This window comes from Bos grunniens, chromosome 23 (assembly GCF_055505025.1).
Source record: "Bos grunniens cultivar Pamir isolate PY7600 chromosome 23, Bosgru_T2T1.0, whole genome shotgun sequence".
Taxonomy (NCBI): domain Eukaryota; kingdom Metazoa; phylum Chordata; class Mammalia; order Artiodactyla; family Bovidae; genus Bos; species Bos grunniens.
Window position 1 is genome coordinate 52,880,360 of NC_141187.1, and position 14,951 is coordinate 52,895,310.

A 14,951-nucleotide genomic window follows, 5' to 3' on the forward strand; every position below is an offset into this window, starting at 1 on the left:
CTCGGATTTGCAGAGTCGGGTGTCCGGTTGCGGCGCTGGCTGCGGCCTCGGGGGCATGACGGGTCAGTCTTCCACCCGTCCTGCTGGAGGGGCTTCGGCGCAGGGCCGGGGGCTGGGGAGGCCGGGGCCTGGGGCCCTGCAGCTCCGTTCCCACACTGTTGCTGGCCCTATCGCTCGGGAGGCCTGGCAAGGAAGTGGGGAGGAAGCGGGTGCCACCGCTGGTGCAGAATGTTCCAGGCGGCTGGAAAGTCTGAGGAGGGCCCGGTGAGAAGAACAAGACCTATTGACAGCGTCCAGTCCCGGCAGGCCTGCGTCGCATCAGCGTCCGGATAATCACAGCTCGCCCCTCCCCCAGGGTCTCACCGCTGCCTTTTTTCCTTTTTAAAACATTCTGGGCAACTGTGGTGAAGTACAGTGCATTTTAACTTTTTATTCCAAGAGACACAAAAAGTGTGCAAAGCGTAGTGTGGAGCACTTCAGAGTGGCGACAGCACAGACAAGAAGACACGTCTCTCCAGGGCGGTCTGACCGGCTGCGGTGCGGTCATAGATGCTTCTCTGCTAGGCTATTTTCTGATTGATTGGTTGATTGATAAGGCTTTGGGGTCCTGTCGATCAGCCTGGCTTGTCGGAGTGCGCATTGTTCAGCAGTCTTGTCTGATTTACTTTGCATGTTGGGTGTGTGAAACCAAGCAGCCGTGTGTATATCATGAGAGGGAGAGGAAAAGGAATATGCCAGACCATCTCTCTTCTTCTCCACATGAGTCTATATACAGGAATATTTATGTCAAGGAGTCAGAAGAAAATTTGCTGCCTGTTTCAATGAACCACAAAACGTGTCCCTGGTACCCTTGCCAAGCGGTCCTGCCTGAGTCTGTCCTGACTTCTGCGCTAAAGCGTGAACACCCTCGAGGCAACTGCGCCATTTCCAGGACCCGCAGGGTGTCTCCAGTCCCAGCTTTTGAGTCCAGCAATGATAGGAATAAAGCCCACTTCATTTTTCTTATTCCTGGAGTATCTACCTTTGAAGCTCAAAAGGATATTTTAAGATTTTTTCAAACTTAGGAAACCAAAGAAAACCCAAGTGCTCCCAACCAGATTTGCGCACAGAGCCCCAGCAGTTGTGAAGCCTGGATGGGTGAGGGGCCTGCCTGGGCTGGGAGCAGAAACGCAGCTACGGGCTGGCTGTGCAGCGCCTGGTCACCCTGGCGGGGCTGGGGTGGTCTGCACCATCGCTGTCTCTGGAACTGTGATTTTGTGCCGTGCGGCTTGTTAGTGCTTCGGTTAGATGACTCTTGTACCTTCTTTCCCTGAAATTGGCACATAAAATACTCAGACCCCTATCCTTACTTAGGCATTTATAAAAGAATTTTAGAAAATAAGTTGGGAGGGGATTCCCTGCTGGCTCAGTGGTGAAGAATCTGCCTGCCCACGCAGGAGACATGGGTTCGATCCTGATCTGGGAAGATCCCACGTGCCGTGGAGCAGCTTAGCCTGTGCAGCACAGCTACTGAGCCTGAGCTCTGGAGCTCAGGAGCCTCAACGAGAGAAGATGCCACAAGGAGAAGGCCCACAGTGCAACTGGACAAGGGCCCCCGCCTGTCACAGCTAGAGAAGGGCCTGGCGGCAACGGAGGCCCCTCACAGCCTAAATAAATAAAATTAAAAAAAATAAAAAACAAGTTGCGAATCTCTGTGTTTATCCAACACCTTGATCGTAGAGAAAGCATGACTTAAGGTGCATACAAATGAAGCTCTTAATATTCTATATAAAGTAAGTGCGCTCCTTCTGTTGTGATCCATTCATGTGTGCCTGCAGGGATGATACAGACCTGATCACGTCACTGCCCCCACCTCCACCCCACCTCAAAACCCCTAAACGCTTTCTCGTGACTTTCCGGACCCTTGGGTTCGAAGCCTGGAGGGCCTCTTCTCCACGTGCTGGCTTTTCCCAGGGATGTCAGCACCCCGTATTCTCGGCCCCCTCCCCGTCCTCGCCCTGCACTCTCCCCAGCCCCTGCAGCTCCTGTCTCATCCCTCTCCCAGTGACCCCCACCCCCGATGTTGTCAGGGTCCTGTTTTATGTCCCAGCAGCACCAAGGCCTTCTGCGAGGCCCACACGTTCTGTGTTTTCACACGGCTTACAAGTGGCCAAACCTGAACCAGATCCACCAGCCTCTGAAGCCTCACGTTCTGCCCGTTGCCCCCAGGGTCCCTGGACCTCAGCACTCTCCCTGTGCGGGTGGTGATGCCAGCGCCCCCTGCCTCGTCCCCCTGTGGGCTCAGATGAGCTCCCGCCTGTGGAAAGGACAGCAGAGCAGTGCGCGGCGCTCACGTCGGGTGTCGTCTGAACCGTTTTTCTTGTCGGTTGCTGTGGGCCTTGTTTACGCCCACAGAGCCCCTGAAAGGCTGTTCTCAAACCTCGGTCGTGGCTGCGGTGGGTCTGACGTTGTCCCTCTTCCTTGTCTTCCAGGACGGCTCCTACCTGGCCGAGTTCCTGCTGGAGAAGGGCTACGAGGTGAGTCCCCGAGCCGGTGGAATCCCGCGGCCTGCGCGGCCTCCTGCTTCCTCTGCTTCCTCTGTGCGTGTTTTCCACGGAAACTCTGATAAGGAGGCAGGGGCGGAATGAGCCCCCGGGCCTGTCCCCGCGCCAGCCCATTGTGCAGTTTATCTGCTGGCGAACGCGGGCGGCCCCCCTCCCTGCTCCTGGCTCTGCATGCTCCCCACATTCTCAGATAAACCAGCAGCCACCGTGCCCTTCTCGGGTGACTTTATGAGGTCGTGGCCACACAAAAAAGTCCCGCTCCCAGTGAAGTCCCTTGATTTGCACCGAGCAGTAACAGCTACACTGCCCTCCAGCCTGAGCGGCAGAGCTGACCTCAGGACGCTGGCTTTCCAGCCCTTGGCCGGTGGGTCGGGGCGGCCGGTGCAGCAGCTGCGTTTGCTGCCCTTGCCCTCATCTTCCTTTCCTGCTTTTTCTCCTCCTTCCAAGTTTACTGCTTTCCCCAATACAAACGAGAGTTTTATGTATGAAATGGGTGTAGCTCTGTGTGTGCACCTTACCCTTTTTAAGAACGGTGTTTGGATACGCGCCTCTCTAGAGACTTGTGCTCTGCAGTGAACAGAATCCCGAGCAGCGGCCCGCATGCTCCTCCTGATGCGGCGGTGTTTGCATGGATAACATGGGGTGCCACGTTCTTCCAGTGGCAGGTGCGCTGCTTGAAAAACGTGCACGTGGACCAGTGGAAAAGCGATAGCGAGGGGTCTGGCAGCTGAGCACCAGCAGGGTTGGAAGAAAAGGAATGTAGTTTTTGTTTTTTTTTACTGTAACTCATAATTTTTGAGAACTTTGACTCTTAGACTTTAATTAGGAGCAGGTATGATTAAACCTTCTGTGCCCTTATCAAATAATAACTAGTTCTACATCTTGTAATGCCATCAAGATAGGTAAAATGTAATTATAGAAATATACACACATGTTCATATACATGGATTCCTGTAATAATTGGGTGATCAATATGTATTCTGCAAAGCAGAGCACTTTAGAGTTATGTTATGTATGATATCATTAGAGAAGGAAATGGCAAGCCCCTTGGAACAGGCCCACTCCAGTATTCTTGCCTGGAGAATCCCATGGACAGGGGAGCCTGGCAGGCTACAGTCCATGGGGTCGCACAGAGTCAGACACGAGTGAGCACGCAGACACACACACACACGCACGCACACACGCACACTGAGTGGTCATAAAGAGAGGTCTAGCCTGTGTTCATTATTTACAGAATGTCTGTAGGTGTCATCTTGTGATGAGAAAAGCCAATAATTCTCAGGTTTTGTAGAAAATCTCCCTTTAACCTTTATGGATTTAATTCTACACACTGTTAAAGTGCAGAGGGCAATTTGCCCTGTTGTAGTGTGCCAGCCAACTTGGAGCAGGGGGTGAGCAGGCAGGGTGCTTCCGAGGCAGCCCTTGGCCATCCCCACACAGGACTGTGTCCTTATCCTTTGCCAGCTCCACGGCCTCTCGGAGACTTAGGAACTGCGTACCCGTGTCCCCCAGATCATGGTGAGGAGCAGGTGAGATGCATGTGGGCAACAGTGCAGAGGAGCCCGGGGGCCCCAGGGGCTGACCCTCATAGGAGAGGCAGGGGGTGCAGCTCAGTGCTGACCAGCTGAGGGATGCAGACTGTGCAGGAGGCCCTTAGTCCCGCCTGTCACTCGCACCGGGGAAGGGCGGGTGTGTGATGTTGCCCAAGCCCTGCCCCTGCACCTGCTTCTTTTCATCGCGAGGGAAAAGGAAACCAGAGGAGGGAAGCTTCCTGTGAAGGTACCTCTGGTTTCAGCTGCCTTCCTGGTATCGTCGTTAGCAGATAAGCCAACAATATGCTTTTGTACCTATTTGTGCAAACATACAGAGAGAAACCAGAAAAATGAAGGACACGGTCAAACCCTTTAAAAGCTGTATTTGGGAGTATGTGGACAACCTGTGTTGCTCCACTCGGTGACAGGGGCACAGGGACTCAGAATATAAACAGAGGACAGGTGAGCGCGGTGTCCCTGCCTGAGAGAGAGAAGAGCTGGCGTGGGCTGTGCAGGCCCTGGGGGCTGTCTGCTAGGACCAGCTCCCGATCGTCGGTTCCTCAGCTGTGGGTCCTTCCTTCTGAGTTGCTGGAAATCCTCGAGGCCTCCGTGCAAAGAGACCAAGCTTTCTGTGGCTTTCACTCTGCAACACTGGCTGTTGGCCTGATGGCCACGTTTGCCCTCCATAGGCCAACGTGCTGGCTGCGTGGTCTCGGCAGCACCCTGGCCTGTGGATGGGAGTCACGGTCGGAGGGGCTGTGAGGGTGCTGTGCTTTCACTCACACAGGACAGTCTGTGCGCGGGCATGGCCCGTGTGAGTGCGGTTACTGCCTGTATATGTGCCGGCCTCTGCCCGTGTGTGCGCGGTCACGGCCCGTGCGTGCAGGCTGCCGCCCGTGCGTGCACAGGTGCGGCCCGTGCGTAGTGGCCGCCGCCCGTGCGTGCGCAGGTGCGGCCCGTGCGTGCAGGCTGCCGCTCGTGCGTGCGCGGGTACGGCCCGTGCGTGCTGGCCGTTGACGGAAACCCGTCATCCGGCTTCTCAGAGGCACGTGCCTCAAGCAGCCTCTGGAGGACTCTTGACTCCAGGAGAAACCGCGACGTGGAGAATTTAAAAATCCGGTGGTGATGGCTTTCTGTTTTCTTCACTGTGGTCAGTCAGTCGACTGTGATCAGTTAATCAGCATTTCTGTGTTATACAGCCTAATCTGACTCTTGGTTTTGAAGTCAAACTGGCTTTGTTCTGACATTGTGAGAACTTGAAATTTTCGTTTTCATCACTGTTACTTTTCAGAAATGCTCACTTCCATTTAACACCCTCAGATTTTCAGAAATTTTGTTTTCCAACTTCTGTAATTTAATAATAATTTTGGTTAAATTTATTCGAAGTTAGCTCATTCATCTCTTCACTTTGGTTTCCTCGCTCATTTCTTTTTCTCCAAAGATCCTTATACAAACAAACAGAAAATCCTACCTATTAAATACATCCCTTCTGTAAGAAAAAGCTGCTAATCTCAAATTCTTAACTAGATTATCCAACGTGCACACATTTTGGCTTGTCTTAAAGTTTGCATTTCACCTGTCTCAGAAGGAGACAGACTCAGCTTTCATTAGTTCTTAGAATAATACCTGCTGTCATGGATTAAACATTTGGCAGCCTTTCTTCCCCTATATACACATACCAAGAGTTGGGAGTGAGGGGAAATTAAAACACAAATTTTTTTTTTTTAAAGGCCCCAAACTAGTGCTTAATGCTTTTGGTTGTGAGTGTGGCAGTAAAGTCCTAAATTCTTTACTTGCTGTGACTTCGTGTAATTGTCTGATTTCATACTGGGTCCATCAATGTCGTTGACTATTTGTAACAGTCCTTTATGTTGATACAAAGGCCTTCCCTGGTGGCTCAGCTGGTAAAGAATCCGCCTGCAATGCAGGAGACCCCGGTTCAATTCCTGGGTCAGGAAGATCTGCTGGAGAAGGGTTAGGCTACTCACTCCAGTATTCTGGCCTGGAGAATTCCATGGACTGTATAGTCCCTGGGGTCACAAAGAGTCAGACACAACTGAGCGACTTTCACTTTCACTTCATGTTGATATAAAATGTGTATGTATATAGCATTTCTCTTTGCTTTGGGCTGTTGGGATATGTGACTTATCCAGAGACCAGCCTTCAAGAGAAAAAGACTAAATCATATTATTTATAGTTTTTCATTGTCAAAACTAAATTATCTGTTTTTAGAACTTAAAAATTTCCCTCTATCCTGTTAAATAAAGCTCAACTTACATCTGAGATCTCTGTATTTCAGAAGTAACTTTGGTAGTAAATACCAGTTTTGATATGTATAAGTATACATGTGAACTTGGTTTTTATTAAAGTTTATTAAATTTATAGAGTAGCTGAACTTTGTCATTAGCAACTTGAAAAACTGGAGACTATGAGGTTGAGTTAATTCAAAGTTTAGTGTAAGAATTTTCTCTACTTTTAAATTAAGTAATGGGTGTGTGTGTGTGTGTGTGTGTGTATGTGTGTGTGTGTACTAGGTCACTTCAGTCATGTCTGATTCTTTGCAGCCCCATGGACTGTAGCCCACCAGGCTCCTCTGTCCATAGGATTCCTTAGGCAAGAATACTGGAGTGGGTTTCCATGCCCTCCTCCAGGGGATCTTCCCAACCCAGGAATCGAACCTGCATCTCTTATGTCTTCTGCATTGGCAGGCAGGTTCTTTACCACTAACCCCACCTGAGAAGCCCTTAAGTAAGGGGTTTGTATACCCAAATCTCAATGTAATGTTTCCTATATTTTACTCTTGGCTTCCCGAAATGGCAACCAAGTTTGTGATGGTCCTGTCTTAAAATATTCTCATGTTTACAAACTTGTTCTGGTTTTAGCTCTTTTTGGGAAATAATGTGGTTTTAGGTCTTTGGATGAAGCATCTGACCAGCAGAATTATTAATTGTGGATGTGTTGTACCCTTTGCGGAAGCCAGTTTCTCATGTATGCCACGTAGAATGATGATGACATTTCTTTCTCTTTGAAAGAAAGTCTTATGTGCTTATAACTCCCCACCCCCCCCACTAGGAATATTTGAGTCATGCCAAGGATTAATTTTTGTTCGAAATAGACAGAAAACGATTGAGTTAAAATATAGAAGTGTATTCAGCTGCAAATGAAACTACCCAACGTAGGAGGAACTCTTCTAAAATAAGAGAAGGATTAAAACTGCCACCAGGAGAACTGGAACGTGGGCAGCCGGTGACATAAGCTGGTATTAGCATTGGCAACACGGAGGAGGAAGTGAGAGCAGGTCTTGAACAATTTCTCTAATGTGTCTGACACAAATAGTCTTTTCTTCAGTGTCGGACAGGTATGCGTTCTGGTTCCAACTACTTTTTTTCCCCTTCACACTTGTCATGGTTAAGTCAAAGATAAAGATTGAAAGAAAAAAATCCTCCCTTCCTTTGAGTTTCCTTCATGTCTTAAATCTCATAGGACCTCAGTCTTGTCCCTGCCCTGAACTACTTCACCTTAGCTTTTCCACATGACTGCATAATAGCAGCTGCTCCCCAGTTCTCTCATGGATGGAGAGACGTGTTTCTTTAGACACCCAGTGCCTGCTGCAGAGCTCGGGGGGGCCGGGCTGGGCGGGAGGCATAGAGCCCTGACCTCGTGTCCCAGTCTGCGAGACGGGCCAGGCTTGCGATGGATGCGGCCGCACAGGGCCTGTCTTCAGTTCCAAATGGAAGAGAGTTCTGTCAGTGGCAGGACTGTGTGTGTGTGAGTTTGGAAAAGGAGACACTTGAGTACAACTAAGCTCTCACTGTGAAGTTGTGTTACTATCTAAATACTTGGGTTGAGATTGGCAGTGAAAACACAGGGAAGGGATGGAGGGAGGTGCCTGCAGGTGGCGGCCAGGGGCTGGGGAAGAGCAAGTGTCGAATTATTTCTACTAATTCAAAATAACGTCTGTGTATCACAGTTACATGTTGTTTGGAAAAGCTGAATGTTAGCAGAATAACCGCTGAATTTCTAATCAGTCTTCATTGCTGATTTATAATTTATCCTTTTCCTTCCACGTGATAAAAATGCAGGTCCATGGAATTGTACGGCGATCCAGTTCGTTCAATACTGGCCGAATCGAGCATCTGTATAAGAACCCCCAGGCTCACATTGAAGGAAGTAAGCCATTTTCTGTCTCTAAACTCTCTTTCTGTGTAACTTCCTGTATTATGATAAGGCATTTTCAAGTGTCATTCTCTTCAAAGCCCATCACACCCCAGTTACTTACCCCTGAGTTACCTGCCCTGACTGCTGTCTGCACACTCTGAAGCCTTTCCCTGCCTGCCTGCGGCCCTGGGCCGTGGAGTCATCATGCTGAGGCTGTGCCCAGGGGCCTGGCAGGTGACGCTGCCTGAGAGCCCTCAGCAGGCCAGCCTTTGATCTCCTTCTCCAGGTGTCCCCGTGCCCTGGAGCCAGATCAGCTCCACACAGAGCCAACCTCTGCTTTGCACGTTTGGTCTAATTTAATCAAGTCAAGCAGTCTTTGTACATTAATATTAAAAACTATCAGGGAGTACAGGTCCAAAAGCAGACGGCAGTCAAAAATATATGTAAATCTCTTTACAGGCAGTTGTCAGTCTCTGCCATTGTGTGTTGTTTTTGGTGACGCACTTGCAAGTTGACATCCCAGTTTTCTCCTCTGACCTCGGCAGCAGTTCCTGAGGTCATGAAGGAGTCTGTTTTGCCGGTGGAGGCGGAGAGAGGTTGACTCTATCGCGGCCTGCAACACCTAGGAGACATAGGCGGGACGAGGACATGGGTACTTCCCGCCAGCAGAGACCGTCCAGGAGCCTCTACTCACTTCAAGGCCCTGAATATTGGAAGGCTCGGGTCCATCGCACAGGCAGTGATGTCATCAGGAAGATGACCTGCTGGTTGTCTTTCCACCTTTAATACTTAGGTTTTTCAGTGAAGCCTCCCTGCAAATTACCATCGTTTTGTGCAAAATGCAGAAAGGTACTGCCACTGTATTTAGCTGTAGACCAAAATGTAAAAGTAATGAAAATATCAAGTTAGTAGGCTGCCCACTGGCCTGTGTCACCTGTTACAGCAGGGAAGTCCGTGTGGGGATTGGCTGAGATTTGGGATCAGAACACTTTAGATGTCTTTTGATCAGCCGTGGCCCATGTCAGGCATTCCACAGTGGCTTCAGGACTGTTTATGAAGGACTGGAGAAAAGTTTCTGAATAGAGCCATCCTCACCATTACCAGTACGTTACAGATTTCTTTGGAGAGTGTACATTTTATTTCCAGGTTTTCTTTGAATCCATTCTTTTGTGGCATGTCTTACCGTCACCTGGGTGCCATAAGCTACATTAATCGTGTAACCCTGTGGTGATTCTGTTTCTGCGGCAGGCTCGTCGGAGTTTTCACAGGTCCTCTGTAGACGTGGCAGCAAGTGTGAGCTCTACTGCTTAGTCTCTTTTCAGGTGGCAGTCACGGACGCCACCTCAGAGCCAGTCTGGGTTCAGGTGTTCAGAATGCACATTACTGTTCCCTTCCCGCTCACGGTGTTTCAATTCTGCAGACATGAAGCTGCACTACGGTGACCTCACCGACAGCACCTGCCTTGTGAAGATCATCAATGAGGTGAAGCCCACCGAGATCTACAACCTCGGAGCCCAGAGCCACGTCAAGGTGAGCCGTCCGGTGTAGCGTGCTTTCTCTGCTCTGCCCTGAGTTCTGCATTTTACTTTTGCTTCTTTTTTTTTTTTAATTCTGTGTCTTTTAATCTGTTTTTTAAATTACTTTTAAATTCACTGTTAATTGGGGGGAAATTGCTTTACACCGTTGTGTTGGTCTCTGCAGTGCAATGAGGCAGATGAGTGGCGGTCCTGATACAGCACTAACTGCTAGTTCTAGTCCTCGAATTTAATTCTTCACGCTAGTTTGGGTATTAAGAATCCCAACAGAAATGCTGATACATTTTTTAAAAGTATATTCTCTGTTAGTGAACAGTGTATTAAATCTTACTGATGACATTAGAATAAGAGTATTCGTTTCTTTGGGGTTGATCTTACAGTCACAAACCCCACTTGGATGTATTTTCTGCTACCTTAACTCGCATTGTGAATGAAGTCTTTTGTTCAAATGTTGGAAAATTAAGTCAATAAAACTTTTAATATTAATTTTTGGTAGTGATGATATTACTGGCTGAGAAAATAGTATTTTTGGGTGCCAATATGTCAGAATTAATGGAATTAACGTTTTCTTGTGAGTAGTAAAAATCATTGGGAAAAAAACTCTGTTTGGACTCTTGTTCCCGCAGTGTTGTGACACACGTAGCTCATGCTGACTTCCTTCCATTGATTCAGGCAGATTCTCCGGGGGTCTGTCTACCTCTCCTTAGAGCAGGGTCTTTCTGGAACCTAAGGAACTACCCCCAGAGTTCTGGCAGTCTGCTTGACTCCAGTTTCTGCTGCTGTGTCCGAGTGAGATTCGAAGCCAGGGATGGTATGAATCCTTTTAGATACATGTTTAATCAGGGTAATTAGTGGAGCTTGGAAATACAAGCAAGTAATTCCAAGTTAAAACAGCCCCCACCCCCAAACTAAAGAGAACAGAAACTGTATCAGCATTTTTGGCTGTTTCATCAGTAAACCTGGCATTCTGGCTTCAGAAAGTATTTGAGGTGGTTGCTGTTTCTCCACACCCCCAGCTTAGGGCGAAATGGAAGCTAGATGCCTGTTTTACACTCTCTGCCAGTTTAAGGAAGAAATCATAGACTAGACCAATGACACCAAGGGTAGAGCATGGCAACAGAAGCAAGTAGGAAGCCCAGTCTCATTATCGATGCCACAGGTAAACCCTCACAGCGCATTTTTCTCCGACGCTAACTTTGGAGGACGGCAACCGGCCCACCAGCAAGGATACTTCTGTACCCGTCTGTACTGTCGCGGAAGGTTCTTGTTTCCTTAGTTTCTGATGATTCTGTTCTATATCCACGCTTAAGCTCTGGGTTGTGTGAAGGTGTCAGGGTCTTGTCTTTTGGTGAGAACAGAGTTATTTTTCTAAGTGATTCTGAATGTATTTTCCATCTGAAAAGGTGTCTCCGGCATGCTGTGCCTTGAGGGCCTGTCCCCTCTCCTCTGGAGAAGCAGTAACTGCCACTCCAGGAGTGAAGACTTTATCCTGGATTGAGGCAGCCTGTCCATCTTCACGTTGTAATTTATCTCTAGGCTTCTTGCTGTCTCCAGACAAAACAGAATGTTTTGGATGAGTGCTCTGTTACTCAGCTTCCTCTGGATTAGGACGTTTCCTCTGTGGTGGTGTTTGGTAGATGGTTTATCACCTCTGGAGCCATAGGTGGAATGGTGGGGAGATGCGGGCGCTTTATAGACTTGTGTATATGAGGGCTTCCCCTGTCGTTTTAGCATTAAATGAGCCAGTCCTCTCCTTTCTCCAGAATGCCTTTGTAATTAGTTCAGAAAGTCCACCATGCTTTCCGTACATGCATGTCCTGGTGCGTCTGGTTAGCACCCCAGAGTGGCCGGGCTGTGCGAACAGAGACCACAGGAGCTTAGCTGATTTCCTCTAAGTGGCTCCACGCGAAGTTTATCTGTTTTTATTGGGTTTTGTCTGCTTCGCCTAAAGGCCAGCTAATGGGCAGAAATGGTGCTTAATTGGAGATGAATTTTGGTTTGTAAAATAGGTTAGCCCTTCAATGGCATTTGCGTGCATGGCAGAGTGGAGCACCCACCTCCGCCACAGGGGGTCTTGGCTTTCTCACGGATGGCAGAGGCGGGTGCTGATGTCCTTGGGTCTTTAGAGACAGGTGATCTCAGTCTCGGGAAAGCATGCATGGTGTCAGGGAGGTTCAGGGAGGAGTTTACAGACGCTGTTAGTGGGAGTGGGTAGTTGAAATTGAGGTAAAAATACAAGGCTGAGAGTCAGAAACGAGGAGACATGGAACATGTTTGTGACATGATGTGTGTCCCACGTGAGCTGAATGAGAAGTGTGCTGGGAGGAAGGGGCAGGTGGGGCGCTGGGCTGGATTTGAGCGGCCTCTGTGTGTGTGTGTTTTTAAATTAGCCACTTTTGAAATTGAAGTAGTTAATTTACAATGGAATGTGGTTCCCTGTGCTGCACAGCAGATTTTTGTTGTTTATCTATTTTATATGTAGTGTGTGTGTGTATGTTAATTCCATACTTATTAATTCATTCCATAATTAATTCCCTAAACTCCTAATTTATCTCTCACCTTGCCACCCTGCTATCCCTGTTGGTAGCCATAAATCTGTTTTCTCTGTCTGTGAGTCTATTTTTTTGGTCAAGACGTTCATTTGTATCATTTTTTTAGATTCCACATACAAGTGATATCATATGATTCTTGCCTTTCTCTGGCTATCTTCACTTAATACGACACTCTGTAGGATCATCCATGTTTCTGCAAATGGCATTACTTCACTTTTTTATGTCTGATATTCCACTGTATATACATAGCACATCTTGTCTATGCATTCGTCTGTTGATGGCCACAGGTTGCTTCCCAGTCTTGGCTGTTGTAAACAGCACTACAGTGAGCATTGGGGTGCATGTATCTATTTCAAAAGAAGTAGAGTTTTCGTCTTTCCTGAGCATACGCCCAGGAGTGGGGTCACGGGGCCACTCACTCTTGTTTTTGGTTTATGAACCTCCACGCTAGTTTCCATATTGGCTGCACTAATTTCGTCCCACCAGCGTGTCCCAGGTTCTCTCTCCTCCGCAGCTTCTCCAGCATTTGCTCTTTGTGGACTTTTCGATGATGGCGATTCTGGCTGTTGTGAGCTGATACCCCCTTGTAGTTTTGATTTGCATTTCCCTGATACTTAGTGATGTTGAGCATCTTTTCCCCAACGTGATTCCTTCAGCTCTGTTCTTTTGCGTGATTGCTTTGGCTGTTCAGAGTCTTTAGTGTTTCCATACAAATTTAAAAAATTCATTTCTGTGACAAACACCACTGGTAATCTGATAGGGACCACATTGGATTTGTAGATTGCCGTGGGTAGTATAGTTATTTTGACAGTATAGTTTCTCCAGCCCAAGAATACATCTCTCCATCTGCCTGTGTTGTCTTTACTCTTTCATAAGCACCTTGCAGTTGTCAGAGCACAGGCCCTTTGCCTCCTCAGGCAGGCTTATTCTAGGCATTTAATTCTTTTTGACATGATGGTAAATGGGCTTGTTTCCTTAATTTCTCTTTTTGATATTCCATTGTTAGTGTGTAGGAATGCGACGGATTTGTTTCCTGCAGCTTTGCTCAATTCCTTAATGAGCTTTAGGAGTTTACTGGTGGCATCTTTAGGATTTTCTGTGATAGCATCATGTCATCTGCAAACAGTGACAGTTTTACTTCTTCCTTTCCCATCTAGATTCCTTTTATTTCTTTTTCTTCTCTGATTGCTGTGGCTAGGACTTCCAGAATTATGTTGAATAAAAGCAGCATGAATGAGCTCCTTGTCTTGTTTCTGAACAGGAGACAGATTCAGAGGTGAGTGGAGGTGGGGCTTCAGAAGTGCAGGAAGCTGTTGGGTGAAGGTGGTGGCCGCCGAACTGGGTGTGAGTGGATGAAGTGGGGGACCTGGTGGGGCTGGCCCGCTGCCGTCAGGACTGGGGGCCTGGTGGTCCCAAGGCTGGAAGCTGGTGTTGGAGGAAGGACTGCTGAGCTGGGTGGGGTGTGAGGGGTCCCCCTGGACACGTTTTATTAACAGGACTTGAGGGACACTCAGGTAATGCAGGGCAAAGGTAATTTAAAGCATGTTGTGAGGTTGGAGAAAGATTTGGAGTTCAGTTCTAAGGATTCTCGAGAGGCTGAAGCCAAGGCAGCAGGTGGAGACAGAGGATGAAGACTGATCCTCAGGGAGGGGAGCGCTTAGCCTGGGGAGGGTGGGAGTCACGGATGACAAGGGCACGGGATGGGGAGGCAGGAGAGTGGAACTGTGTGAGCCAGTCAGCAGATTAGGCCCTCTGAGGCAGGACTGGCGTCTGCAGGCCGAGTGAGGGCCAGACACGAGGCCTTGGCCATTAGGTTACGAGCGGTTTGTGACGTAGGGGTGGCTCAGTGATGCGAAGATGAAGGGTCAGGAGGGATTCGCACTGAGTGGCTTCTTCTCTAGAAGTTTCCTGCCTGAGGAGGGCCCACCGCAGCATCAGCCACAGAGTCTGACCTGCAGGGGCCTCCTCTTCCAGGGTGTGTCCTGGCAGTGCCGACCTGGTTGGGGCGCCCCTCTGAGAGCCGCTGCTCTTGGTCTCCCTGTGTGACGCGCACCTTGAATGCATTCTTCCTTTGGCGGCGCGTAGGTTTTGGATTTGGTATGAATTCTCTGTCAGATAATGACGGTACGCACTTGTAAAGCCTGAAATGGTACTTTCCCTCAGAAACGAGGAGGATGGAGGGGGTCTAAGGAGAATCTGACGTATGTTCACACCAGAATCCTCCATATTCAGACATGTTCTACTGAGCTGTGTATGACTGGTGACAGCGCTTACTTCCTGGCACCCCAGGTGCTCTGGAGGAGTAGGTGAGAGCAGGCCATGGTCACAGTGTCCTTGGAAAGCCCATGTTCCACGCATTCTTCCTTCTGTGGTCTCACGTCAGATGGATTATTAATGATGGACAGAGTGGGTGTGGGGAGGGCTCGCCTGGCGGCAGCTGGTAACAACCAGCATAGTGGTGGCTCCTGTGCCCGCCCGTTGCCCACGCCAAGGCTCTGTGTTTCGGTCTTCAGCTGCCTCCCTGCTCTCCCAGCAGCGTGCTACTGGGTTGGGATGGAAAGCACGTGTTTTGTTCCTCATAATAATTTCTCCGTATGAACCAATTTTGTAGAATTTATTGTATTCATGGAC

The 14,951-nt window shown here is 48.7% G+C and overlaps 1 protein-coding gene across 11 annotated transcripts in view; it reads left to right on the forward strand.

Annotated features, from left to right (window-relative positions):
- Positions 1-14,951, forward strand: part of GMDS (GDP-mannose 4,6-dehydratase) — a 434,715-nt gene that overhangs the window by 88,366 nt on the left and 331,398 nt on the right. For 7 of the 11 annotated variants that reach the window (XM_086370928.1, XM_086370938.1, XM_086370936.1 and 4 more), the window contains exons 2-4: positions 2,472-2,516; positions 8,158-8,245; positions 9,654-9,763. The exons of 1 other annotated variant lie outside the window; for it this stretch is intronic. In XM_086370928.1, the coding sequence (XP_086227054.1) occupies positions 2,472-2,516; positions 8,158-8,245; positions 9,654-9,763 (243 nt within the window). Of the gene's footprint in view, positions 1-2,471; positions 2,517-5,116; positions 7,844-8,157; positions 8,246-9,653; positions 9,764-14,951 lie in introns of those variants that run through there. 3 more of the 11 variants (XM_086370929.1, XM_086370937.1, XM_086370930.1) reach the window with 2 other exon arrangements.